Source organism: Amia ocellicauda, chromosome 14 (assembly GCF_036373705.1).
Source record: "Amia ocellicauda isolate fAmiCal2 chromosome 14, fAmiCal2.hap1, whole genome shotgun sequence".
Classification (NCBI taxonomy): domain Eukaryota; kingdom Metazoa; phylum Chordata; class Actinopteri; order Amiiformes; family Amiidae; genus Amia; species Amia ocellicauda.
The window spans coordinates 62,864-90,240 of NC_089863.1; the positions used below are offsets into that span (position 1 = coordinate 62,864).

A 27,377-nucleotide genomic window follows, 5' to 3' on the forward strand; every position below is an offset into this window, starting at 1 on the left:
GGTTCCTGAGGTTGATTCTGTGGAGGAACCCTAAAAGGTTCTGATTAGAACCTCTTTACCAAGGATCCTTAAAGAACCTTATGGTTCTATTTGGAACTTTTTGTTTTCTGATAAACATGCCCATCAATCAGTCACAGCTGGGATTATCTTGATCAATATATTTCATACCTGTAACGTCATCTTTAATTTGGAGAACGTGTGCCGTGGATTGAAAAGTGCTGAGAAAACTGCAGTCAGCAGAAGAATATTGGGGCTTCTCCTTCTCTAACACACCAAATTACTGACTTTTCAGTTTTAAATTAGTATCATACATTTTTAGTAGCCCATTGTTGGTAGTTTAAAAAAAACCCATAGAATTCTAATTAGCCTTTAAACTGGGTTATGCCAGTGTGCATTAAATCAACAAATAAAACGGTATTTAAAAGTATAGTTTTAGTACAAGTTGATCTCTATAATATAATATAACACTATTATGATCATAAATAGCATTTAAAAATAAATACATGCAAGTAAAACTGTTTGATGCTGGTAGGTTTTAAAAACCAATACATTTAAAAGATCACAACTGTAACAAACATTTAATGAATTCAATTTTTTCGGTGTATATTAAGTATATAGACAATGCATATGGTACATAAACAAGTCTGGTACACATCTAACACCCTGCCAATCTATACCAGAAGGAAGTGTATTAAACAAGACTTTCTCTGTATTTAAAACACAAAATGAATCTGTGTGGAAATGTGGCTTTTAAAGGTCATATTGATTTTCATATTCACAGAAGCTTTCACCTACAGTGACACGTTTTCAGTGCAGTTTCCAGTCACTGCAGCGTTTATGGCTGTTGGGTCTGCAGCTGCAACAAGGCAGATTAAATAATGGCTAGCTCTGTGTTCTCTGACTCAAACCTTTGAATAGCTAGGATTTGAAAATAAATATGCATTCATATTCCAACTGAAAAGATGATAATCATAGAAAAACAAATGTGTATCTTGTTGATCACATAAAGGAGCTGTGTCTCGTTTAACAGATGGGAGAAGCAATGCAGCAGCTGTTATTTTAACACCTGTATATAACATGTATATAAAAGCCATTCTTTTAATGAGATTACATGATGGCTTACCAATCATATCAGCTGAAGAGGCTGGGGCTCAAAGGGTTAAATAGTTTTGATTTCTAAAATCCTCCACTTTGAGGACATTAATATAAAGATTGCTACATGACTAACTCTGTTTTTGTCTATACTTAATGTTATCTGTACTTGAGGTTCTTTATATAAAAAGAGGAAGAACAAGTGTCCAGAATGTATGTACCATATAAGGAGTTGTTTTTCTCTGTGGTTACTCAAGAGAAACCGTCAAAATGTTGTCGGACCCTTCTTGTGTTATGTGTTATGATACCGGACAAATTCTCTGTCTGCCTAGCAACAAGATCTGTAATATGTCCTAAAGAGACTGACATGTCTGAAGAGATTGGAGAAGAATCCGTTGCATCATTACCCATTGTGTATAAATATGTCATATTGGCAATACAATTCTATCTTCACATACTTCTGGTTCATTGGTCTGACTTATTTGGGAAAATCCATACACTGATTCAACAATTGGCATCACAAACAGGATATCTCTGGAATAGGGACATTCCCGGAATACTGTTTACATGATGGGTGAGTATTTTTATTAACAGTATTTTGTGGATTGTGTCTGTTCTGTATTATAGAGATATCCGAACAAGTTCAGCTGAGAACCAGATTTGAAAGAAGTATTGCGCTGTGTCCACCCGGGTGATTTTGTCCGTTGTATAGACTTGTGACCACAGTACTGTAAAAGTTGTTGTGCTGTATTGTGTAACTGTGTTCTGGGATTACAGAATCAGAATGGTTTTATTCAGTAGTGCTTAGAAATCCTCTAGGAATAATAGGAATTGCAGATAAAAGTATTATTGAGTTCATATGGGATAAAAGACAGAAAACTGAAAAGAAAAGAGAATGGATGGAAAAATAATGGTCTCCACAGATTATAGGGACTGGTGGAATAAGCAGAAAATGAGTAAACTAGAGAAAGCTGTTGTAATAATATGTCAAGTGATTGGAAATCTGAAGGATAGAAGTCAAGTGTCGAGTGCCGAAGTTGAGAAGCTCAAGGCTTCATTGTAGTAAGTAAAAGACAGTTAGTTGACAGGAAAAGTGGAGTGACAAGGTAAAGAGAGTGGATATTTGATGTGCAGTTGCACTTTAGGAACGAGGTTTGGTTGGAGACTCAGAGAGCAGTGGAATCAAGGAAATGCAAGATAAAACTGACAAAGTTTCCATAAGTCTATGTCAAAATAATACGAATTTAGAAAAGAACTTCATCACAATGGATCAAGAACACCAAGGTAATGAAATAATCAAATAATCGAGCAGGAGTATTTTACATTTCATTCTAAATAATAAGAAGCTTCATAAATAAATGATAAGGGCTGTTTGAGACACTGCAGGGTCAATAAAACATGCCACAGATCAGATATCTGAATTATTTTTGGATATCAATGTGTATGTGCTTTGTGTGTTTATGTATATAACAAAAGAAAAAGCAGATAACATGCCACAGGTTAACAACCAGTCCAGTCAAACCCTAGCAGGGACTAGCAGAATTAAAAACAAAAAAATCACCTGGGCCAGATGGGATATTTCCAACAGTACTTAAAGAAATGAGGGAAATTATTTATAGGCCTGTAGAAGCCAGACACAAATGACGGAGAGAGAGAGAGTCTCGAGCTCTGGCAGTGTCCGGGCTTTATTGGGGTTCACAGTAGTACATAAAAATAAATGCAAAAAGGGGGAAAAACAAGACAAGACCAACACACAAAATGTTCACACAAACGGGCAATCAACAGGTGGGAACGTCAGTTCTCCTTCGCCGTGGTTCGCTCCCTCTCTTGGGAAAGGAGAGGGATTAAATAGACAGAGCACAGCTGCCGCTGATGTCACAGTCACCACGGTGCTCGTTGCCTGCAGCCATGAGTCCGAAGCCTGTTTGCTGTGCCATGACAGACAGGGTCCTGTCACAAGGCCGCTAACTCAGATATTCCAAACTGACTGGAAGACGCAAATGTCATACCAATCCACAAATAAGGGGACAAAACTGAGCCAGGAAATTACAGACCAATCAGTCTCACCTGCATCACTTGATGATAATGATAAGAACAAATGATAAGACAGAAAATAGAGGAGCATCTTATTGAAAACCATATTCTTGGAGACAGTCAACATGGGTTTAGACGAGGCAGATCATGTCTTACTAATTTATTGGAATTTTTTGAACATGCAACTGCAGCTGTGGATCATGTGAAAGCATATGATATGATATACTTAGATTTTCAGAAAGCTTTTGATAAGGTTCCACACCAAAGACTGATCCTCAAATTGGAAGCTGTAGGCATTCAGGGTAATGTTTTCATGGTAGTTTTCTCTGAAATACTTCCGGTACCACATGCCAAGCCAGGGAGATAGGCAGAGATTAGAAAGTTTATCACGTGGCTGAAATCTTGGTGTAGGGAAGAGGGGTTTAGGTTTATGCAGCATTGGTCTTTCTTCTGGGATAGATGGGACCTGTACAAACCGGACAGTCTACATCTAAACAGAAGGGGGGCTAATGCATTGGAAGAGCGTATGTGCAGAGAAATTGAGAATCTGCTAGTAGGAAAGTCCTGAAATGTTTGTACCTCAATGCCAGGAGTATAAGGAACAAGATGTTAGACCAAGAAGCCACAGTGCTGGCATGTGACTATGATGTTGTAGAAGTGACGGAAACATGGCTTACAGAAAATGATGGGGATGAATACAAGTTGGAAGGATACACACAGTTTAGGAGAGACAGGCAAAATCAAAGAGGGGGTGGGGTAGCATTATATGTGAAAAATGACATTGAGGCAGAAGAACTCAAATTAGATCCCAGTAAAGGAACAGAATCTTTGTGGGTGAAACTTTTGGACAAGAGATCTGGAGGATTAGTGGTAGGAGTGTGTTACAGACCACCCAACTCAGATATTCAGAAAGATGTTGCATTGTACAGTGTAATCAGGACTGCATGTAGCAAGGATGTGGCTGTTATAATGGGGGATTTCAATTTCCCAAACAGACTGGGAAAATCAAGTTATAGAAATGGATGAGATGATAAATGATTGCTTTCTCACTCAATTTGTCAGGGAACCAACCAGGGAGAAGAGTGCATGTATTGACTTGATATTTTTAAATGACCAAGATAGAGTCAGAGGGACACTAGTTAGAAAACCACTGGCAAACTGCGATCACAATGGTTATGGTTAGCTTTGAGGCATTCTCAAGATCCAAGTCTAAAACATTGGTCTATAATTTTAGAAAAGCAAACAAAAATGTCCACTGTAATTACACTATGGGAGAAATAGAACTGGAAGAAGTAACGCATGAGAAACACCTAGGAGTCTATGTGGACACTTTCTCAATCCAAACAATGTGGGGAAGCAATAAAAAAGGCAAACAGGATGTTAGGGTATATTGTCAAAAGTGTAGAATTGAGAACAAGGGCAGTGATGTTCAGAGTTTACAATGCACTAGTTAGAGCTCATCTGGATACTGTGTGCAGTTCTGGGCTCCACACTTCAAAAAAGATATCGCTGCTCTAGAGGCAGTTCAGAGGAGAGCAACCAGACTTATTCCAGGTCTGAAGGGAATGTCCTACTGAGAGACTGAGAGACCTGAACCTTCTCACCCTGGAACAGTAGAGACTACGTGGGGATTTAATTCAAGTCTTCAAAATCATGAAAGGCATCGACCACATCAAACCAGAAGAGGTTTTCCAGATCAACAGGGACACACGGACCCAGGGACACAAATGGAAATTGGGCTTCAAGGCATTCAAGACAGAAAACAGGAGACACTTCTTCACACAGAGTTGTCACAATCTGAAAAAAATTCCCAGCAATGTGGTAGAAGCTGAACATTTGGGAACATTCAAAAACAGACTGGACTGGACAGGATCCTTGGATCACTTAGTTATCAATGGACATCAAACGAGCACAATGGGTCAAATGGCCTCCTCTCGTTTGTAAACTTTCTTATGTTCTTAACTTGAACACGCTGGTGTGTCTTTAGGTTTGAAGCATTAGAGAAGCCCTTCCCACACTGGACACAGGAATATGGTCTCTCTCCTGTGTGAATGCGCTGGTGTCTGTTGGGGTGGTCTGTCTGAGAGAAGTTCTTCCCACACTGGGCACAACAGTACGGTTTCTCCCCTGTGTGAATGCGCTGGTGTCTTATCAGACTAGATGCATCAGAGAAGCTCTTCCCACACTGGGTACAGCAGTATGGTCTCTCTCCTGTGTGAATGCGCTGGTGTGTGATGAGACTACTTGCCCGAGAGAAGCCCTTCCCACACTGGACACAGCAGTACGGTCTCTCTCCTGTGTGAATGTGCTGGTGTGTTTTGAAGTTTGATGCATCAGAGAAGCCCTTCCCACACTGGGCAAGCAGTACTGCCTCCCCCCACTGAGCCCCATCTTCAAGGCAGCAGACTCTGGGTCACACTGTCCAGCTACAGGGGGCTCAGGCCCCAGGTCACACTGTCCAGCTACAGGGAGTTCAGGCCCCGGGTCACACTGTCCAGCTACAGGGAGTTCAGGCCCCAGGTCACACTGTCCAGCTACAGGGAGCTCAGGCCCCGGGTCACACTGTCCAGCTACAGGGGGCTCAGGCCACAGGTCACACTGTCCAGCTACAGGGGGCTCAGGCCACAGGTCCCAGGCGCTGTCTGTAATATTCTCAATTTTGAGATGACTGAGTGTGTCTCTGAAGGGAGTCTGTGTTCGCGGCCCCACTTTGTAAACACACTCCAGTGTGTCGTCCTCTGTTTTGATGTGATCGGGCAGCAGACTGGGTCCACACTGTGTTCTGGTGGACTGGGTCCTGCAGAGATCCGCAGTGTGGGTGCAGTCCAGCTCAGGGTTGCTCTTTATGACCTTTGCGATGACCTTTGACCCTGCAGTGTCAGATGCCAGTGCCCCGAGTCCCTGTGTCGATCCCTCAGTGTGTGGCTCTGCCATGTGGCCAGACTCCTGTCCCCTCAGCTCCTCCTCACTCTGTCTGCTCCTGGGCTGCTCACTCAGTCTGCCTTCAGTAGCTGTGGGCTCTGTGTCCTACCTCAGACTGGAGACCCACTCCTGCTGCTCAGTGGGAGCCCTTTCCCCAGAGTCAGGGAGAGCGCCGGCCTCTACAGCTCCTGGGGGAGAGACGACACAGGAGAACAGCTGAGAACAGCAGCTCTGAAAACTCACACAGTTCATGTGATTCCTAGACCAGTCATTATATCAGAACATCATTCAGAAGTGCCAATAAAGTGCCCAGTCAGCATATAAACCAGGAGCATGTATGAAGTCAGACAGGGAGAGCACAGACTGGCGCTCATATATGGAAAGTCAGAGGGATTTCAGCTCTAAATACTGGTCAGCTGTCTTGGTTTGAATTATAGACTAATTTGATTAGAATGCACACATCAAATGCACATATAATTCATTGAAAACAAATTAATTTGTTATTTAAAGTGCTAAATGACACTTTCTTTATGTTTAGATTTTTGTTGTTGCATGCTTTGTTGTATAAAACTTTACTACTACTACCAGTGCCTACTTTCCTCTTTCTGGGCTTTATAATTTCCTCTGTAATTTGTAATACATTGAAAACTGGCTCTTGTAATTAAAGTTTCATGAAGGGGATGGGGTGTTTAATTCTAGTACTTTTGGTAGTTGTAGGGTGATTATTTGATACTGAGATTTTGTATAATTTTAGTGAAAGGTACATCCAAGAAATAGCAAATGGTCCCTTACGGGCCTGGCACCTGCACTGCAAATGGGGCTGTTAACCCAACCTATATTTGTTATCTTATTTTAGATACATAGAGTTAGAGCCTGTATCTTGTAAAACAAGAAATGCATCAAACTGCAGCTATGAACTGAGAGTATTCCACTCTCTGTATACACTTGTGTAAATTGGAATTTGTAAAATGTATTATGCTTTGAATTGCACTGTATTATGTAAATTGGAATTTGTATTATGTTTTATGCCTTGAACTGCACTGTATTGGGCTTATATTTTGTAAATCGCCCTGTATAAGGGCGTCTGCTAATAAATACATAATAATAAAAATAACTGATTATGTAAATTACATTTTTGTGACGAGTTAATCCAAAGATGTTATTTGGACAGAGACAATGAGTAAGACAACTGTGAAAGCAAAGCAAAGCAAACAACGGGGAGAGAGAGAGTCCCGAGTTCCAGTAGTGTCCGGGCTTTATTAGCGTTCAGGTTCGTCCAGGGGACCCAGACAAACAGGGGAAAAACAAAAGCAAAACAAACACACAAACGTCCACAAAACGGGGTGCTCCGGGCAGACAGGGGTAATGGACTCAGTCCTCCTCTATGGTTAGCTGCCTCTGTTGGGGAAGGAGAGGGATTAAATAGACAGGGCACAGCTGCCGCTGACGTCACAGTCACCTCAGTGCTCATTGCCTGCAGCCGTGAGTCCGCAGCCTGTTAGCGAGGGAGCGACAACACAGCTGCGGCACATGAGCACCTAATCAGTGAGCATCAGCAGCAGCCGTGCCATGACAGACAGCGGCCTGTCACAATTACCTAATGAATACTGTAGAGTTAATATTGCAGAATATCATCTAGTAAGGGTGACATAATTAAATGACAAACAAATACATAAATAAATAAATAAAATCTATGAATTGAAGATTATCATGAGTATTAAAGTAGTGCAGCACACCACTACAATAGTTTGGAAAAACTAAATGTTTCCTCTGGGAAAATGTTTATTATATTTCTTTGCAGACACCATTACCCAGGGCATTGTAACAACTGTTATCATATCATTATTTTCACATACAACTATCCATTTATACCACTGAGTTTTATCTGGAGCAATCTAGGGGTACCTTGCTCAAGGGTACAGCAGCAGTGTCCAGAGCCCTGACCACTACTCCACACTGTACAGGTACGGGAACAATGTCTTCTTCCACTTCAATACCCGAGCTTATGGCAAGTCAAATTATCATTTAGAGATATCTTTAAATTAATGTAAGATATCTGCAAATATTTCAGGATATCTTCAGATAATTCCAGATCTCTAAATCATTTAAAGATATCTGCAAATCATTTAAAGATATCTAATTTAAAAGTACATTTAGAGATATTGCTAAATGATTTGCAGATATCTGGAATTATTTGAAGATATCTTTAAATGATTTAGAGATCTCTAAATAATTTGGAGATATCTTCAAATTACTTCCTGTTAATTTTGAGATATCTTCAAATGACTTCCTGTATGTAGCCCAATATTATCACTTCCTGTTAACTTATTCATTAATTTGTATGTAACTGAATGAGGAAACAGGAAGTGATAATCTCAGTCAAAATACAGGAAGTCATTTGAAGATCTCAAAATGATTGAGATATCTCTAAATGAACAGGAAGCCATTTGCAGATTTCTCTAAATCATTTAGAGACATCTTTAAACACCTTATTTAGATATATCTAACTGGTTTGCGGATATCTCAAAATTATTTAAATATATCTTTAAATGATTTAGAGATATCTTGAAATATTTGAAGATATCTATCTTGAAATGCATTTAGAGATATCTCGAAATTATAATTTGGCTTGCCATACGAGCTGAGGTACATTACATCACGAGCTGTGTGCATGACGCCGAAACATAGTTGGGTTTTTCCCATCAGCAATGGAGGATCTCGAGAGTGTGGTTGTTCTCGTAATTTTGTTTATTTAATTTTTTTACTAAATGGAAATGAAAAATAACTGGCCTACCAAACTAACTGTATTAGTGAAGCTACACAGATATAAAGAAAAATATTCTCAGATGTAGTGTGACAAATACAACATATGAAAGCCCGTAATGATTTCAATTAAAATCTACTTTTTATAGTATCGTATTGGTGCATTGTACCCTGATACCCTGAGTATTCCAGGATACAGTGAAACACTTTATAACAAATTACAAAATAATGACGTATACACATAGATCTAGGCCTATATATAACTGTGAAAATAAATATTAACTTTTAATGTTGTAAAATAAAAAATAAAACAAAAATCTAACACTAAGTTAAATATGCAAATATTAGAGATATGGATATGATAGAGATATGATATTTGAAGTGTTTTCACTATTCGAATGGTATTCTTATTTTTTTCTCCAAAGTATTTGATTTCCGGTGTGAGAACCGGGGAGATGAGCTAGTGGTACCGAGTGACAGCGCGGCAGGGGTGGCAGGGGAAACTGAACAAAACAAGATTACTTCACTTAAAAATATAGTATTCATTAAAAAAAAAAACTAAATGTAAAAAAAGTGTTTATTTCCAGGTATCTGCTGCCATTTCATGTATTTTCCTTTCTCTTTTGAGCAGTGCTTTCACAAAAATAACAAATGTGTATGACTTCTCCCTGTATCAAGATCCCGATTACCACTGACAATAAGTATGCTAGGTATTTTCCGTTATTTCTCTATGGGAGAATTAAACTGCATTGCAGTATTAACTGTGCACATTTGTGTTGCTCAGATCTGTCCTGTGTATATATATATATATATATATATATATATATATATATATATATATATATATATATATATATATAGCCACGCGTGTTAGCATATGACTATGACATATTCAGTGGCAGCCTATATGTTCCTGTAACTAACTTGGCAGAACTTATTCTTAAGAACTAATACATTGATATAGTATGAATACACCAACACCACTCTGGGATCCATAACTGTTTCACACAACTTCAGTGGTACCATATTTTTCTGGATACACTCCACATAAGCTTATTAAATTACAATAAGTCTCGCTAAATAAATGAATGCTGAATATATAGAATTGAGTGCTGCATCATTTTTTATTATGGGAATCCTATTAAAAAATATACTTTGTCCTGACACTGTTGTCAATGGATCAGGTACTGGTTGTATTAATCAATATTTTTTCAAAGTACTGAATTATTTCTGCCATCGGTAACTTTTTAAAACATCTGCCTGTTTGTCAAATAGGCATTGGTTTCACAGTCAACAGGACGTCTCTGTGGACACAAATCTGAAACAACTGCACTCAGTGTCTTCTGTCTATGTTGTCATCCAGAAAACCGTATATACTTGCATTACCATATTACATGAAGTTACCGATAATGAGGGTTTATGATAATTAAAATGTATTCGAATACTAATGTCTCTTTGAATATTCGAATATTCGTGCCCATCCCTAGTAAATATGACCCAGCCAGTTGCCAACAGTAACAGAGTAAAATGAGAGTAATGCTAGTCTTTCGAGACAATGAAATTTAAGTATAATGAAATATTCTGATATTTCCCTGCTCTGCAGATTCGAACTATATTAGTTTACTTGTATAAAGTAGTTTAATTTTGTTTAAAGAATACATTAAAAACTTGTCTAACCAACGACGCGCCAACTACAAAAAGAGGCGGGACGAGCTTCTCGAAGAGAGAGGACCGATTTACATCTACTTGGTTATAAACACCTTTGGGGAAAAAAGTTTACCTATTTCAAAATCTGTGTAGCAACATGCAAATGTTTGGATTAATCCTTGTTAGCATTGTTTAATTTGTGATTAAAACGCCACCAGCTTTTACTGTTATTAATACATAAACATATCTGTCATGAGAGGCGAGAGATCGAGTTTTTTTAAGTTATTGGACGTTGGAGTTAAAGACCTAATTTACAGATGAAGAAGAACGATCGCTCGAAATGACAAATAATTGTACTTAATCTCCAGCAATGGCCTGGCGTCGTGTCCTGGGTGTATTCCTGCCTGGGATCGGCTCCGATTTCCCTGCGACCCTCACCAGGATAAGTGGTTTCTAAGATGGATGGATGGATGGATGGATGGACTTAATGGACTTAAACTCTTTGTTTAGATCTATGCTACTGGTTCCAGACAGGGTCGGATATGAGAGTGTAAAGGGATATTTGAGTAAGCCTGTGATGGAGCAGGTTTAAGATTAATGGTGTGTTGCTATTAGGCATGCACCGATCGATCGGCATCGGGACGAAATTGCCAAAATTAACTAATTAATTAATTAATGTTGGCTATCAGCCGATTGCTTTAAAATGGCCGGAATTTCTGACTGGTGGTGCTGCTTTATTGTGTAACTAAACATGCGATTCGTTCTACTCGTGTGTCCACTGCTGTATTTTAAAAAAAGGCCACATGGCCCAACAAATGCTTGAACGTCGAATAGAGAATTAAACAAAAACCCATATTAACACACGCGCTTTTGAAATCGTTCAACAGGTAAATAAATAATATCGGTGTCAGACAATGTTGTTTTATAAATATCAGATATCGTTATCAGGCTAGAATTTTCATATCGGTGCTTCCCTACTAACTTCCATACTTTTACAATGTATAAATAAATCACCAATAAATCATATAAATCCTTTTTATCCTAAGTCCATCAACTACATAAATTTGGTTCCTAATAGCATTTTTCATGTAGATCTTCAACCACTAATTTTTAAACTCTCCATATTGAATCACATCATTCAAAAGCTTGTTTTGCAAAGCATATCGCTACTCCATATATGTTTATTTCCTTTGTAGACAACACTATGGACATTGCTATGCATAATGGTTTAAAACCAAGCATCAAAAATCCTATTACATTTTTTTTTTATTATTATTTTTTTAAGACGTTGTCAAATTAGTAGCTGTAGATACATTAATTAATGTGACAAACTATCATATTTAAGGAAAATACACTAAGTGCATTAACATTTGTTTATCTTGACTTTGTCCCAAATGACCTATTGCTCATGTGTTCAGGTAGATACATTGACATTATTCCTCACACGGGTTCTTAGGACTTACAGTCAGACTTGCTCAGAGGCGTCTTTAAATATATCGTGTCATTTGATTTTAAGTGGCTTTTTATCTGTAATTCTAAGCAAAATGCACTTTCGTCATGTGTGTGAATTGTTCTCTAAGAAAGCCCATGAAATACTGTTTTGATCAAATGTAAGTTTCACCATTGGGTGTGTTTATCGAGAAGCAAATTAGTTGCTTAATTTCATTGCTTGATTGATTTACATATTAAAAACATTATTGAAAAAAACAAAAACAAATATGAACAAAACACTGTAGACATGTATAGCTAATGTTAATTAACGATTTGGTAAGGTTAGAAATAAGGGTTTGTCAAGGACTAAGTGTCTCTTCCCGGTAGTAGCGATATATTGGCGAACAGCACTTTAAATGCGTCTTCACTTGCTCTGAGGGGGAGCTGCCTGCGAGCTGCGAGTCTGCGCTCACACACACTGGCGCCAACGAGCATCTCTGCACATCTGCGCAGAACGGGGCACAAGTGCGCACATCTGCGCTACTTGAGCGCAGCAGAGGCAGCGCATCGTGCTGCTGCGGCTTGTAAAGCGCCAGCCCGTCTCGTACAGAATCCAGACACGAATAAAGCAGCAATAATGAAACTCACCAGCGGCAGCTCCGCGGCTCTCTCTCTGCGCGCAGCTCCGCTCTGCCCTCCCGGCTCCTCGGCTCTTCACAGGCGGCCCGTCCGCTCCGGAGCTGCGGCCACACACAGCCGCCTCCCCCGCCGCCAGGAGCTCCTGCAGCCTCCGTCTCAGCGCCTCGTTTTCCGCGTCCCTGCGGGTTATCTCCGCTCGGTGCTCCGACACCGTCTCTGCCACCGCCTCCCCGATCTCCCACAGGGCGGCTCTCATCAGCCCGGTCAGCGCCGAGGCCAGGCGGGCGTCCAGCCCCGCAGACACGGACATTTTCACGGCCGCTCTTCTGCGGTGTAGGACAGTGTCAGCCTCCCTCCGTGCGAGAGTCCACAGGGTTCATGTAGAAAAAACCGTAACGGAGCTTAATGTGCTTCAAACTGGACCGTTGCTTTTCAAGCCTCGGTTGTTTGTTTACATTTGGGCACTTTAACGCTACCAATAAACTATGGAGACATTTAAGTAACAGTAGAATACGATTATGACTTTAAGCCCATATATACAGCTCTGGAAAAATTAAGAGACCACTTAACATTGATTTTTGAATTTGAAGTGGTCTCTCCAAGTTCAGAGTTCCGTGGCTATATATACAGAGCTGTATATGAATATCGCTTAATGTGGAAATTACGTTGCAACAACGTTGTGCAACATTGCGTATTAGTAGGGAAAAGGCTTAATTCCATAATTTGACTGTATACATAATTTGTACCCAAACTGTATAAATGGACAACACTGGCAACATCCAGTGTGGTACACAAAGACTATATTTAAAAGAATGGCCCCAAAATAATCTCTGGACCAATTGATAGTAGAAATGGTCCCATTTAAACCTACAGTAGTGTTATGCTGGGGCAGTGTTTGTGGAACTGGGAAAAGACCCACAAACTGGTGACCCCCATGCCACAATTTTGTATTTGTGCAAGCATCATGATCATTCCGAGGCTTGCTTTCTCTAATTTTAAAGAATGGCCCCAAATTAATTTCTGGCCCAATTGATAGTAGAAAGGGTCCCCTTTAAACCTACAGTAGTGTTATGCTGGGGCAGTGTTTGTGGAAATGAGAATAGGCACACAAAGTGGTTTACCCCGTGCCAAAATGTAGTGTTTTATATTGCAATGTGAGCATTCCAAGGGTTGTTTTCTAATATTTAAAAGAAAGTTTCCAAAACCATTCTTACTCCATTTGATTATAGAAAGGGTCCCCTTCTAAAGTACAGTAGTTTAATGTTGGGTAGGATTTTGTGAAACTGGGAATTGACACCCAAACAGGTGTCCCCCATGCCTAAATGTAGTGTCTTACATTGGAATGTGAGTGTTCCGAGGCTGGCTTTTTATTAATTAAAAGAAAGTCCCCAGAACCATTTTAAGTCCAATTGATTGACAAAATAGAAGAAAGGTGTCCCCTTCTAAAGTAAAATAGTGTTATCCTGGTGAACTATTTATTTGAACTGGTATTTCTCACCCAAATTGTTGTCTCCTATACCACACATTTGTGTTTTAAATTGCATTGGGGTTCCTCTGCCTCTACCTCTACAAGGTAGTTTCAAGTAACATACCCTTGAAAGTATGCAGAGGACCCCCCCGGCCACAAACTAGATAAAGAGAAGGCAACGTACCTGGAGGCCACATGACAGACCCTGGGAACACATCAACAGGACAGTCATCAATTCCAGAAGCAGCTCATGTGGGTGCTCTGACTGGAAGGCATAGTCCGGCAGGAAGGGAAACATGGATCAATATAGGTCCATCCAGGATGCGCTAACAGAGGCAGACTGGGAATAGAGATCAGGAGCCCGTGACCATAGGCTACAACACTCGGTCAATGGAGAGCTGGAGCAGGCCTGGGTTTGGGGAGCCAGAGAGTGCCCTGCACCTGGGACAACATGTCTGCTCACACTGGGAGTTGCCAGGACTCTCTATTCAGGAGGGAGATCAGGTCTGCGAACCAGAATCTGTGAGGCCACCAGGGTGCTAGTAGCAGAACTGACACTCGTTCTCTTCTGATCTTCTCCAGGACCACCGGGAGAAGAGTGAAGGTAGGGACCACGTGTGAGCCAGCGTGTCGATCCCTAGGGTTCCTGAGCAGTCTCAGACGGAGAACCATATTGGGTAGTGGGTGGACTTCTGCCGTATCGGCTCCACAGTTGTCGTATCACAAGCGGGTGGAGGCGACATTCTGAAACCGGGGGGCATCCCTGAGAGAAGAGGTCCGTCGCCATGTTGGATAGGCCAGGGAGGTGAACTGCTCTGATGGAGTGGAGATGGGGCTGTGACCAAAGAAGCAGGCGGTGCGATAGACAATACAGCCTGCGACTGGAGACCTAATTGCCTGTTGAGATGTTGTCCTGTCTTGTCCGTCCAAACCAGTACTTATCTTTCCCGTAGGACTTGCAGAAAGTGACACAGTCTGAGGAGCACTGCTTGTAACTCCAAGACCGTTGATGTGGAGGGCCCATGCAGGCTCCGTCCATCTGCCTCGGACTCCATTGCAGACTGTTTTGTATTTGTAATTAATTTAGAACAATTTGCAGATTATATTTTTCACATTGACATTATGGACATTTTCTGTCGTGACCGGTGGCAAAAACATCTATGACACACACATCTATATACATACCAGACCCAACTCCCTCCAGGATATCAAACACTAGATGACATCTAACTTATTTAAACTAAACAGCAATAAAACTGAGGTGATGTTGGTGGCTCCCAAGGTCCTTCTTAAGAAAGTTGGTAACCTTGTGATGTCCATTGATGGCTGTTCCATCTGCCCATCATCAGAGGTCAGAAACTTGGGGGTCATCCTGGACCCCACTCTTTCGTTTGAGCCCCACATCAAGTCCATCACTAAGTCTGCCTTTTTTCACCTCGTAACATTGCCCGGCTAAGACCATCTCTTGTGATGGTGTATGTCCAGAACTCCTTACTCTCTCTAAACCGTGGGAATACATCACTCCCACAAGGGTCCACAAGGGTGTCTGATTTCTGGGTCTGCATCAATACTTATACTTGAAATTGAGCGCTTCTCTCATGAACAGAGCCCACAGAACAGACAATGGCGGGATTCAGAAAGCCCTTTAGTGCGCATGATCGGTGACCTTCCTTGTTTTATTGTTTCTTAACCCACGTCTACAATATTGACACACTGGGCTTTTAGTGAGTCAAATAGGCAGAGTGGACTATCATGTTTAGGAAGAGGGTCTTTGAAAATGTCAGACTCTCTGTGTCTGGATGCTTGTCTGGCCTCGGCTCTGACCGAGCGGATGAGAGCCACCCTGTGGGAGATTATTACTTTCGTCTGTATTAAAAATTGTCAGAGAGACAACTACCCCTTTCCTCCATCTGTGAGACGTGATGGATTATGGGATTACAAGGAGATCTGGTGGCGCTCTATTCCCTATCCATATAATGGAAAGCCTGTCTCATTTCACATTGCAAGTGTTTTTAAAACGATGCACCTGGATTACGTTGGAGACCCTCCTCTATAACATAAAGCGTTATTATTTCAACGAACACTGTTATCACCTGATAACCTGATCACCTTCATCGCAGAAGTGCAGTCTCCAGTAGTCGACCTCATGAATATTCATGAACTAGGACAATCCCACAATGCACCGATTCGCTAAAGCGGAAGTTCCCGTGTGCGGCAGCTGCGCCTGCGCAGAAGAGCGGCTGTGAAAATGTCCGTGTCTGCTGGGCTGGACGCCCGCCTGGCCTCGGCGCTGACCGGGCTGATGAGAGCCGCCCTGTGGGAGATCGGGGAGGCGGTGGCAGAGACGGTGTCGGAGCACCGAGCGGAGATAACCCGCAGGGACGCGGAAAACGAGGCGCTGAGACGGAGGCTGCAGGAGCTCCTGGCGGCGGGGGAGGCGGCTGTGTGTGGCCGCAGCTCCGGAGCGGACGGGCCGCATGTGAAGAGCCGAGGAGCCGGGAGGGCAGAGCGGAGCTGCGCGCAGAGAGAGAGCCGCGGAGCTGCCGCTGGTGAGTTTCATTATTGCTGCTTTATTCGTGTCTGGATTCTGTACGAGACGGGCTGGCGCTTTACAAGCCGCAGCAGCACGATGCGCTGCCTCTGCTGCGCTCAAGTAGCGCAGATGTGCGCACTTGTGCCCCGTTCTGCGCAGATGTGCAGAGATGCTCGTTGGCGCCAGTGTGTGTGAGCGCAGACTCGCAGCTCGCAGGCAGCTCCCCCTCAGAGCAAGTGAAGACGCATTTAAAGTGCTGTTCGCCAATATATCGCTACTAGCGGGGAAAGAAGAGACACTTAGTCCTTGACAAACCCTTATTTCTAACCTTACCAAATCGTTAATTAACATTAGCTATACATGTCTACAGTGTTTTGTTCATATTTGTTTTTGTTTTTTTCAATAATGTTTTTAATATGTAAATCAATCAAGCAATGAAATTAAGCAACTAATTTGCTTCTCGATAAACACACCCAATGGTGAAACTTACATTTGATCAAAACAGTATTTCATGGGCTTTCTTAGAGAACAATTCACACACATGACGAAAGTGCATTTTGCTTAGAATTACAGATAAAAAGCCACTTAAAATCAAATGACACGATTTATTTAAAGACGCCTCTGAGCAAGTCTGACTGTAAGTCCTAAGAACCCGTGTGAGGAATAATGTCAATGTATCTACCTGAACACATGAGCAATAGGTCATTTGGGACAAAGTCAAGATAAACAAATGTTAATGCACTTAGTGTATTTTCCTTAAATATGATAGTTTCTCACATGAATATATTCATGTAGATCAATAATACAACATGTACATACACTTGTAATAGGATTTTTACTATGCTTGGTTTTCAGCCATTCTGCACAGCAATGTCCATAGTGTTGTTTTATTTTGCACTTAGTGCACTTAGTTCACAAGAAGCACAATATCTACAAATGTAGTGGGCATATATGCAAAATGAGACCAATCAAGAATTTATATGAATTATTGATGATGTATTTATACATTGTGAAGGTATGGAAGTTATAGTTGCCAAATATCCCAAAACCAGAAATCTCAGTTTTTGCCTGTGGGTCCACACCTTAAGAAATGTGACAATAAACTGAAAGTGAAAAGTTTCAGCTTGTTTTAGCTTCATTTAATTTTAAATAAATCTATATAATACTACATGCAACAATTTTACTGAGTACACTACAACAAATACACAACACGGATACAAGTGCAGAACAAACACAGCCATTACTGCCCCTCAAACCTAACATAGGTCGAGCTAAACGCACTTACAGTGAGCAGCATACCAGTAACTCTGGAATCTCTAGTTTCATTGAGGAAAATGTCCATGTCTTTTGTATTAAAAAAAATGTGGCTTTAATTTCCACAATGTCAGAGAGAGGCTCTTGAAGGTCTGCATCCACTGGACAGGCGAGTGTGTGGCCGCCATCACTGGCTTCCTAAAAAGTAAAGCAGAGCACAGAATTCTTAATACATACATTTGTTTGCTTGAAACACTTGTACACCTGGTATTTACCCAAGTATTAATCTGAATAAAAATACAGAACATGACATGCATATTACAATGTGTTAATGGCCATTGGGAGATGTGCATGTTTCGTATCGATCGTATAATTGTTTTAAGTTTATCAATGACTTGTATCTGATCATAAATCTTCTTAGTCCAATCTGTAATCTGCACAGTTCTCCCATGTAGAGTACAGCAACAATGCACATCGATTGGTGTCCATTAATAACTCCGTGATCCATGGATCCTATCCAGTCTATTTTTAAATGTTTCCAAATTTTCAGCTTCACCACATTGCTGGGGAGTTTGTTCAGATTGTGACGCTTCTCTGTGTGAAGAAGTGTCTCCTGTTTTCTGTTTTGAATGCCTTGAAGCCCAGTTTCCATTTGTGTCCCTGGTTGCGTGTGTCCCTGCTGATCTGGAAAAGCTCCTCTGGTTTGATGTGGTCAATGCCTTTCATGATTTTGAAGACTTGGCTCAAGTCCCCACGTAGTCTCCTCTGTTTCAGAGTGAAAAGGTTCAGTTCCCTCAGTCTCTCAGTAGGACTTTCCCTTCAGACCTGGAATAAGTCTGGTTGTTCTTGTTCTCAATTCTACACTTTTGACAATATACCCTAGCATTCTGTTTGCCTTTTGTATTGCTTCCCCACACTGTTTGGATGGAGAAAGTGAGAAGTCCACATAGACTCTGAGGTCTTTCTCATGCGTTACTTCATCTAGTTCTGTTCCTCCCATAGTGTAATTATAGTGGATATTTTTGTTACCTGCGTGTATTACCTTGCACTTGTCCACATTGAATTTAATCTGCCAGGTGTCGGCCCACATCTGAATATTATCTAAGTCCCTCTGAACAGCCTGTGCTGCCGAGATTGTATCTGCTGAGCCACCTATTTTAGTGTCATCTGCAAATTTGACAAGTTTGCTAACTATCCCAGAGTCCAGATCATTAATATAGATTAGAAAAAGCACAGGCCCTAGTACTGATCCCTGTGGAACTCCACTAACAACCTCACTCCAGTTAGAAGCGACTCCTCTAATCAACACCCTCTGTTTCCTATACATCAACCAGTTCAGAATCCATCTACTTACATTACCCTGAATGCCTACAGCTTCCAATCTGAGGATCAGTCTTTGGTGTGGAACCTTATTCATGATGTAGGTGAGACTGATTGGTCTGTAATTTCCTGGCTCAGTTTTGTCCCCTTTCTTGTGGATTGGTATGACATTTGCTGTCTTCCAGTCAGTTGGCACATCCCCTGTTCTAAGTGTCATTTGTAATATTTGAGTTAGTGGCCTTAAACCATTTTGGCCAATGTTTTTTGGTCCTCAATTTGTATGTTATCATATACCGATCTACGAGAAGTGTTTTCTTATAGTTTCTTTTGTGTTTTTGATATTCATTTTATATGCCAAACTTGACAAATATTTATGTTATTTTGTGTACCCCCTAGAAGATAATCATGTAGCCCCAGGGGTACGCTTATCCCAGGTTAAATTGCATGAACTGTGTTAGTTTTCAGAGCTGCTGTTCTCAGTATTGCTCTCCTGTGTCGTCTCTCCCCCAGGAGCTGTAGAGGCCAGCGCTCTCCCTGACTCTGGGGAAAGAGCTCCCACTGAGCAGCAGCACTGGGAGCAGGAGTGGGGCTCCAGTCTGAGGCAGGACACAGAGCCCACAGCTACTGAAGACACCCAGGGGCTGAGTGAGCAGCCCAGGAGCAGACAGAGTGAGGAGGAGCTCAGGGGACAGGAGTCTGGCCACATGGCAGAGCCACACACTGAGGGGCCGACACAGGGACTCGAGGCACTGGCATCAGACACTGCAGGGTCAAAGGTCATAAAGAGTGACCCTGAGCTGGACTGCACTCACACTGCAGATCTCTGCAGGGCCCAGTCTCTGGGATCTGAGTGTGGACCCAGTGCAGCTGGTGCTGAGCCGGGCTCTCCCAGAACACAGTGTGGACGCAGTCTGCTGTCCGATCACATCAAAACAGAGGATGACACACTGGAGTGTGTTTACACAGTGGAGCCAAGAACACAGACCCCCTTCAGAGACGCATTCAGTCATCTCAAAATCTGTTACCCGGGGCCTGAGCTCACTGTAGCTGGACAGTGTGACCTGGGGCCTGAGCTCACTGTAGCTGGACAGTGTGACCTGGGGCCTGAGCTCCCTGTAGCTGGACAGTGTGACGCAGAGTCTGCTGCCTTGAGGATGGGGCTCAGTGGGGGGGGTGACAGTGCAGTCAGTGGGGAGAGCCCATCATCACAGCGCAGACAGCTGCGTCCCAGACCCCCTAGACCACAGAGCTCCTCCAGCTCCTCCTCACCTCTCCCACTGCGGAGTGGAAAACTGCATTGCCAGCCCCCGGGTGGGAGGAGGAACACTCACAGTGGAGTTTTAAGTAGACATCCACGCTCTTGCACAGAAGAGAGAGCGTACAGCTGCACCCATTGTGGAAAGAGTTTCAGTCATTCAGGAAATTTTAAAGTCCACCTGCGCACTCACACAGGAGAGAGACCGTACTGCTGCACTGAGTGTGGGAAGAGTTTCAGTAGATCGAGACATCTTAAAAGTCATCAGCACATTCACACAGGAGAGAAACCTTACAGCTGTGTCCATTGTGGAAAGGCTTTCAGTCAATCAGGATATCTTAAATTGCACCAGCGCATTCATACAGGCGAGAAACCATACTGCTGCACTGAGTGTGGGAAGTGTTTCAGTTTTCCAGGAGCTTTGAAACTCCACCAGCGCATTCACACAGGAGAGAAACCGTACTGCTGCACTGAATGTGGCAAGAGTTTCACTCGGGCAACACAACTTCATAGTCACCAGCGCACTCACACAGGAGAGAGACCGTACTGCTGCACCTTGTGTGGCAAGGGTTTTAGTCATTCAGGAAATCTTAAACTCCACCAGCACGTTCACACAGGAGAGAAACCGTACAGCTGTGCCCATTGTGGGAAGGCTTTCAGTCAATCAGGATATCTTAAATTCCACCAGCGCATTCATACAGGAGAGAGGCCGTACTGCTGCACTGAGTGTGGGAAGGGTTTCATTAATTCACAAGCTCTTAAACTCCACCAGCACATTCATACAGGAGAGAGGCCGTACTGCTGCACTGAGTGTGGGAAGAGTTTCATTCATTCACGAGCTCTTAAACTCCACCAGCGCACTCACACAGGAGAGAAACCATATTCCTGCACCCAGTGTGGGAAGAGCTTCAGTCAGAAAGGATCCCTCTGTTCACACCAGCGCACTCACTCCTGACCCCTGTTGCCTGTGTGAGTTCCCCGCCGGTCTCTCCCAGCTGAGATGGTGGCTGTGTGTGTTGTCAACCAGTAGCAGTATCTTTCTCATCCCAACATAGGTATCAGTATGTCTGGCTTTTTAAACATTATGTATTAATGAGTTTCCTTTGTTAACGTCTAACTGTGCATTCAATTCTAACACTGATTTAGGGTCTTGAATTTCTGTTCTCATTGTGGCTGTGTTTGCTGATCGGTGTGTACCACCTCCTCCTTCAACATAACTTGAAAATGAACTCTGTAGAAGAATGGAGACTTTATCACAGTTTGCTCCTGGGTACAAGTATCTGCTGGCTGCTGGCTGTCCGAATGATCCAAACTCTCCTACTCACCACACTCTTCCTGTTTGACTTGTTTTGTATCTCTGCCTTCTCTTTCAAGCAAAAGTAATATTAAGGAATGTGGGAAAAAAAAAAAAGTGAATAAATCAATAAATATATGTACTTTGAAAGCTGAATATTTTGATGCATTGGTGGTAAATACTCAAAATTAACTGGATGCATGATACTGTAATGAACCCCCTCTGGCTCACTAAAGAAATATGACCGGATCTGATACCTGGGCATAAGAAAAGACTGACCGGGCAAACAGTGTCCTAAAATAATTCCTTTATTCACACAATACCCAAGACATGTGAGCACTCTAAAATATCAGACCCCAGGATATATCAAACTGAATCCAAATGAAATATTTATAAAAACCTCAAACCTCATAATTCCAAATATTAATATTATTCCTCACACATAACATTCACCAGCAATATACACCCTACATGCACACGAATATCTACATTGTATATCGGCACCTCACACAACATATAAACAGAACACACGCAAAAGTAATGCCCCAGCCCACCCCATTCAATACAATAATATTTTTAAAAAATCCTGTATTTGGAATATTGTACCCCCTCACTTTTTTTTTTATCCGGTTATTAATTGTAACTGCAATACCTCATACACAATTCGAACACTGACCTAATCAAAGACCCACTTGTGCCCCCTTGGTCATTTCTGATGCCCCTGCTGAGTTCATCCTGTTGCCAGGACTGCACCAAATTCAGTGAAGAAATCACACAGGTAGTACACAGTAGCAGTACCTACAAAGGATCAGAAGGCATTGACCGTGGCCCGGGTTCTGGTAAAACAGTGGATTTTTAAGTGTGGAATTCCAGGGCAGATACATTCGGACCAGAGTCGATGTGTTGTAGTCGTCGTCCATGGGCTGTACCCTCCTGCTGCCAGATCCAGTCTTTCTTGGACACACCCGGACAACAGAACCAACATTTATTACACGCAGTCTGACTGGCCACTGATATCCAGGATCTCTCTGCAACACCCACGCACTGCAACACAGCAATAAGTTCAACATGCTGGCAAGAGACATATGATCATAGATGTGTGTGAGAGACTGTGTGAAAGTGAGCCAGTATGGTACCTTTCTTTAGCATCAGCTGTAGAAACTGGCTTCATATTTTTGTGTGAGAGAAGGTTTGTGTGTGTGTGTGTTTTAATGTTTACATTTATTGCAAGGGTACAGTTTTGTGCAGCAAATCACTTCAGCTGTAAGTGCGGAGAGCAGCCCAGGTCACGGGGTCTCTATGCAAGTCCCCACTTTGTAGGGTAAATGTGGTCAGGTCCCCACTTGTCTACATTTTTTGTATTTTTAATATTTTAAGAATACAATATTATCAACATAATTTTCAATGTATATTTTGTTATATGAAAGTGTTGGGGTAGTATGGTCCCCACTTGGCTGATGTAGAATGATAGTGCCCACTTGGTAATAAAAACATGTCTGTGTGTAATGGTGTATGTGAGTATATTCAGAGGCCGTGCAGTATCTGGTTGCAGTTGCTATCTGTAATCTGTAGCTCCTGTAAGCTGTCTACAGGCTGCGGTGCCTATGACAATCTTGGCCTTGTGAATTCTGATGTCCTTGAATGGGACTTTCCGCCTCTCCTACAGCTCAGCCACTCAAAGCCACCCTCGGGTTGGCTGACCACGACATTCTGCTATATTGAGGAACTCACTGAAGTTGTTAGTAGTTATGTTACCTTTTGTGAGGACATGGTTACCCCAGAGAAGACGTTATCCAAGTAGTAAGTCCTGGGTAACAAAACATCTCAGGACCTTGAAAACGAAGACATTGTTATCTCCTGGTTTCTTTATTATTATTTTTAGTCTCGTTTTGGAAGTCGAAATGTAAATGCATCTCCACAGTTTTGCACTGTTTTAATTGTTGTACTTTTGGACCTACATGCCACATGCTTTAAAATTGAAAGCAGTTTGTAACTATGAACAGGTTGTAAATACAGACATAGTACTTTAATTCTTATAGGAAACATTAAGTGCTGTGTCTTCTGACATAATTTGCCATGAACTGTGACCTTCCTAGACTGAGATACAGCATCTTTGCTCTGATAAAAGGTGCCATCACATATTTAACTTCTCATAATGCCTTCTAGGAAGCTTTTATGGATAAAGTATTGAGCCCTAACAGGATCTCCTGTATGAAGTTTCCAAAAATGCTGTCCTTTTTGCTGCTCAGAGATATGTTGTACTGATATGGGATTGCATTAATTAAGTTTTCAAGGTAGTGATGTATTTCTGTAGTGGGTAAAGCGTTACCATTATGCTAGTAGTAGTATACATACAGACAGGTGACAAATTAAAGGAAAAACCAACATAAAGTGTCTCAGTAAGGTGCTGGCCACCACGAGCTCCTGAACAGCTTCAATGCTCTTGGCACAGATTCTACGAGTCTCGTGACTACTGGAGGGATGAACACCATTCTTTTAAAATATATATATATATATATATATTATATTATATTTAGGGTTTTGATGATGGTGGTGGAGAGCGCTGTCTAACATGTCGGTCCAAAATCTCCCATAGGTGTTCAACTGGGTTGACATCTGGTGACTGTGAAGGCCATAGCATATGAGTCGCATCATTTTCATACTCGTCACACCATTCAGTAACCCCTCCTGCCCTGCGGATGGGGCATTGTCATCCTGGAAGAGACCAATCCCATCAGGATAGAAATGTGTCACCATAGGATAAAGGTGATCACTCAGAATAACTCTGTCATGATTTGCAGTGACCCTTCCCTCTAAGGGGACAAGTGGACCCAAACCATGCCAGGAAAATGCCCCCACAGCATAACAGAGCCTCCGGACCCCCTCACTGTAGGGGTCCAGCAGTCAGGCCTGTACCGTTCTCTTGGTGTCACCACACTTCTTGAGAATATGGTGAAGGATGACTCATCTGACTAGATCACTTTTTTCCATATTTCTGTAGACCAGTGCGTATGTTTTTTTCATTCATCCATTTTCAGAACAGCTTATGAGGTGAGGGTCACAGGGATACCAGAGCTGATCCCAACAGGCATAGGGCACAAGGCAGGAATACACCCAGTACAGGTTGCCAGTCCATCACTGGGCAACACACACACACACACACCTGCCTATAGGGCAATTTAGCGTGGCCAATTTACCTAAGCTGTATGTCTTTGGGTGGTGGGAGGAAACCAGAGTGCCCAGAGGAAACCCACACAGACAACATGCAAACTCCAGACAGACAGACAGATAGACACCCCGAGACAAACCCAGAATCCCTGGAGCTGTGAGGCAGCAGCGCTAATGTGCATTTGTCTTTGTAATGAGGGGATTATGCACTGCAGCCCTACTATAAGCTCTCTCTGTGTAGTTGTCGACGGACTGTTCTTGCTGACTCAGTTTGATCACGTCCTGCATTGACATTCTCACATCACCTGGGAAAGAGCTGCTCTTCTGTTTGTCCTTACATATCACAGTAATGCACGAGCATCACGGTCATCGAATGTGCGCTTTCGACCACAATTTCCAACCCTATTTACTAATGTCTTTCCCATAGATCTCCATGCAAATGTCAGTTTAGTCACTGTTCATATTGAAACACTAGCCAGTTGATTGTGTGTGATTGAAGCTCCTGTCATTTGTGCCCCAATAATGACCCCTCTTTCAAAGGCACTTAGATACTTTCCTCTTGCCATCTTGATCCAACATTGAGGTCAGCTGGGCCTGCTCAGCATTTGTATACATGCCACAGCACATGATAGGATGTTAATTGCTTAATAGTATCATGCAGTACACCTGTTTGGAGGCATCTGCATTCATTATGATCCTCTACTCATTTATTCAGGTTTTACCTTTAATTTGTCAGCTGTCTGCATGTATACATTTATATATTATAGAAAGGTATATGCAAAATCTCCCCATATTAGGTGCGCATACGCAAAGTAACCATGACCATACAGCGTATAACTGAATATCCACAAAGGGAGAGTGTGTGTATAATATATATATAATGAGAGAGAGAGAAAGTGAGTGAGTGCTGTATTTGTTTTGTTAAAGTTAAGTAGCCTATAATCCAGAAATATTCATATTTTTGTGGTAAATGGTCCATCTTTAATCAGTATGCAATCTGCTTAAAACAATATTTAAGGAAATAAAAATATAGGCATTGTTGTATCTCTTGTATTATTGTTTTAAAAGGCAATGACAATGTGCATCTATAAACGTGCTTTTACAAGTGCTTTTTTCAGGTGCTTTCTTTTTTAGTTTCCTAACTACAGGTACAGTTGCCTCCAGAATTATTAACATCCTTCTACAGTGGGTTTTAGCGACATAAATGTATTTGTTGCATAAATTAATGACAACAGTACTATTGTCAGACATTCAGTATTGGACTTAGTGAAAATAGCCTGGGCTTTTTAGTGATGTTGTAAGATTGCTGCATTGTGGTGCAGGAGAATGGGGTTCAAGTGCCTATCATGTCTGGAATCCACATGTTGTTACAATATATTTCTCCAGCATATCTGCAAAAAAACCGCGGTTCAGAATTATTCAAACTGAAATGTATTATATTTGCGTGTGTGTAATTTTATATATATATATATATATATATATATATATACACTCACCTAAAGGATTATTAGGAACACCATACTAATACTGTGTTTGACCCCCTTTCACCTTCAGAACTGCCTTAATTCTACGTGGCATTGATTCAACAAGGTGCTGAAAGCATTCTTTAGAAATGTTGGCCCATATTGATAGGATAGCATCTTGCAGTTGATGGAGATTTGTGGGATGCACATCCAGGGCACGAAGCTCCCGTTCCACCACATCCCAAAGATGCTCTATTGGGTTGAGATCTAGTGACTGTGGGGGCCAGTTTAGTACAGTGAACTCATTGTCATGTTCAAGAAACCAATTTGAAATGATTCGACCTTTGTGACATGGTGCATTATCCTGCTGGAAGTAGCCATCAGAGGATGGGTACATGGTGGTCATAAAGGGATGGAAATGGTCAGAAACAATGCTCAGGTAGGCCGTGGCATTTAAACGATGCCCAATTGGCACTAAGTGGCCTAAAGTGTGCCAAGAAAACATCCCCCACACCATTACACCACCACCACCAGCCTGCACAGTGGTAACAAGGCATGATGGATCCATGTTCTCATTCTGTTTACGCCAAATTCTGACTCTACCATCTGAATGTCTCAACAGAAATCGAGACTCATCAGACCAGGCAACATTTTTCCAGTCTTCAACTGTCCAATTTTGGCGAGCTTGTGCAAATTGTAACCTCTTTTTCCTATTTGTAGTGGAGATGAGTGATACCCGGTGGGGTCTTCTGCTGTTGTAGCCCATCCGCCACAAGGTTGTATGTGTTGTGGCTTCACAAATGCTTTGCTGCATACCTCGGTTGTAACGAGTGGTTATTTCAGTCAAAGTTGCTCTTCTATCAGCTTGAATCAGTCGGCCCATTCTCCTCTGACCTCTAGCATCAACAAGGCATTTTCGCCCACAGGACTGCCGCATACTGGATGTTTTTCCCTTTTCACACCATTCTTTGTAAACCCTAGAAATGGTTGTGCGTGAAAATCCCAGTAACTGAGCAGATTGTGAAATACTCAGACCGGCCCGTCTGGCACCAACAACCATGCCACGCTCAAAATTGTTTTAAATCACCTTTCTT

General features: G+C 42.0%; 2 protein-coding genes across 4 annotated transcripts in view; both read left to right on the plus strand.

Moving 5' to 3' along the window:
* Nucleotides 1-27,377, plus strand: part of LOC136768187 (zinc finger protein 391-like) — a 142,617-nt gene that overhangs the window by 14,739 nt on the left and 100,501 nt on the right. The window lies entirely within an intron of this gene.
* LOC136768181 (zinc finger protein 436) lies at nt 475-21,808 on the plus strand. Of its 3 annotated transcripts, none has more exons than XM_066722252.1 (2): nt 475-1,666; nt 19,614-21,808. In XM_066722252.1, exons 1-2 carry the CDS (start codon nt 1,660-1,662, stop codon nt 21,311-21,313), a joined length of 1,707 nt encoding a protein of 568 aa, XP_066578349.1. In that variant the 5' UTR covers nt 475-1,659; the 3' UTR covers nt 21,314-21,808. The 3 variants fall into 3 exon arrangements, with proteins under 3 accessions (XP_066578349.1, XP_066578348.1, XP_066578350.1); XM_066722251.1 differs by lacking the exon at nt 475-1,666 and adding an exon at nt 15,781-16,545; XM_066722253.1 differs by lacking the exon at nt 475-1,666 and adding an exon at nt 18,543-19,203.